Source organism: Notothenia coriiceps, unplaced genomic scaffold (assembly GCF_000735185.1).
Source record: "Notothenia coriiceps isolate Sejong01 unplaced genomic scaffold, NC01 NC01_scaffold00012899, whole genome shotgun sequence".
In the NCBI taxonomy this organism is placed as follows: domain Eukaryota; kingdom Metazoa; phylum Chordata; class Actinopteri; order Perciformes; family Nototheniidae; genus Notothenia; species Notothenia coriiceps.
The window spans coordinates 21,515-23,657 of NW_011345600.1; the positions used below are offsets into that span (position 1 = coordinate 21,515).

Consider the following 2,143-nt stretch of genomic DNA (forward strand, 5'->3'; position numbering starts at 1 on the left):
GGGGGGGGGAGACATGCGAGCTTGTGTAAAGTTGGGGCTACACTCTGAGGAGGATGTTCGGGGCTCATGCTCTCGGTAAAATCCTCATGCAAGAATTCATTAGGTTCTTCTATTTGACAGGAAGTAAAGTTTGAATTCATCTGAAGATGTGTAATTATAATATTGGAGATGTGTACACCTATAGCGAAGAAATATAACTCAGACGGAGCGGTATACCCTAGTTTTTTATTCTCCGGTTGTCAGTTTCGAAGTTGTAGGTACAAACGTGCGACACATGTGTTCATTTGAATGAAAATAAATTACACAGGAGTGAATAATTGATATAAAGGAGAATACATTTGTCAAGTTCGGATAGTTCACTGATTGATAAAGTTCCTGTGTATGTTTCAATTTGATGTATTTATTTTGAAAAGCATCTCTGATAAACCATTTGTTTTTAATTCACTGGTCATTAATTACATGTTATCAATTTAGCCCTATAAGAAGCAACACTGAAAATTAATAAATCATCCTCATCAGATCCTAACTTGTGTGAAATTTGATATTAATGCGAGATCAAGATAAACTGATCGCTTAAAAGTCTCGCTCCAAACTTGTAGTTATATTCAAATGTTAGTGTTTATTCCTTACGGACACACAGTGCTAAAAGAAAATGCTAAACAAGAATATTTTTGGTAAGTATACTACATACTGACACTCTGGAAAACGGCTTAATTTGTCCTCATTAAAAGCTTAAAAGTCCATGAATAAATAATCATTAAAGAGGATACTTTTTCCCGCTTTTCTTTTTCTATCTTCGGCCTTATGCAAAAACACCCACTGACTAAATAAATATGCTCCGTAAAGGCTGTTTAGAAGCGTGCCCTCCCCCCTCTACTTCCACATTTAGAAAGCTGACATGCACCTAAAGATCAGTTCCTACATTGGCTGTTGCCGTTAGAGGGAAAAATTGGACCTCCGAGAGTCAACTTAATGCAATTAAGTGAGGATGATGAGTCTTTCTCTCTCTGTGCTGCTTGAATCCGTAAGCAAGGCGGTATAAAAACTTGAAGGCAAGAAGAAAAGAAAAAGAGAGCGAGATGAGCGTGCACAGACGGGTCCCAGCGGTTTAATTATTTTAATTATCTCTCCTCTTTTAGCTTTCCTAAAAAAAGAGGCCATTAAAGGATGCCCGTTTGGGTTAATCTGATTAAAAAAACAAGATGGAGGGAGAGATGAAAGGCTGCAGATGTCAGTGCTAATCAGGGGAGTTAAGACTGCTATTTGTGAACTGGGACGGTTGTTAAAGTGGGTAGAAAGTGCGTGAAGTGTGAGTGTTTTTCTAAATGCGTTTTTCCTCACTTCAAAACACCTCCTTCCTGCAGCCTCTGTAGATAAACTCCCTCTCTTGCATCTCCTCAAACTAACGCCATGTTTGATTCTCCGCCGCGCTCTGTAACTGCGCTGGCAGCAGGTCAGGCAAACACAGCGCGACTGGAGAGGCATGTTGAAAGTTTAACTTTAGTCCCCAGTGAAACGGCTTCATTTTCGCAAAGGAAGATGCCATTTGATGAAGTGATGAAAGCGGCATAGGCAATTAGCAACAACAGAATTAATATTTCTTCAGATTTTTGCTGAATCTCGGCCAATAAGGCATTATCGATTTACCAGTCAAGTCATTTCTGTTATTAACTTGGTCTTTAAAGTGTTATTTTCTTAAACAGAAGAAGAAAGTCTGTCAGTTTCCTCTGCAGATGAATCATTTCATGCATTTAGAAGACTGGGTTTTTTCTTGCTAGTTTCAATATGCATGAAGGTAGAGGAAAATGGAGTTGAGTTTGTTCTAACTCCAAGTCCAGCATGTAGAAAACATTAGTGTACTCAAATCACTCAGAATGACCTTTTGAAATCTGCAACATTATTTCAGATCCTGTGTTTAACAAAGAGGATTCAAACAGACAGTTTTGGTATTTCATTTTGAACGTTTCAAGAAACAGATGGTCGTTTCTACGATTGCTTTTTTTAAAAAATGTAATACATTTTTCTAACAGCAAAAATGTAAAACTGACTTGATAAGATAGAGGACTTCTGCAGTGTAATTATTTGATATAGTCATGCTGTAGGAAGCTGTATACTTTGCATCACTCAGCAGATGCAACACTGT

At 37.9% G+C, this 2,143-nt stretch overlaps 1 protein-coding gene across 1 annotated transcript in view; it reads right to left on the bottom strand.

Moving 5' to 3' along the window:
* The window catches only part of tsc1b (TSC complex subunit 1b), a 19,287-nt gene extending 17,802 nt beyond the window's left edge, over positions 1-1,485 (bottom strand). Inside the window, exon 1 of the mRNA XM_010773716.1 lies at positions 1,408-1,485. Within this exon, the coding sequence (XP_010772018.1) occupies positions 1,408-1,485 (78 nt within the window). The remainder of the gene's footprint in view (positions 1-1,407) is intronic.
* Between the last annotated feature and the right edge of the window lie 658 nt (positions 1,486-2,143).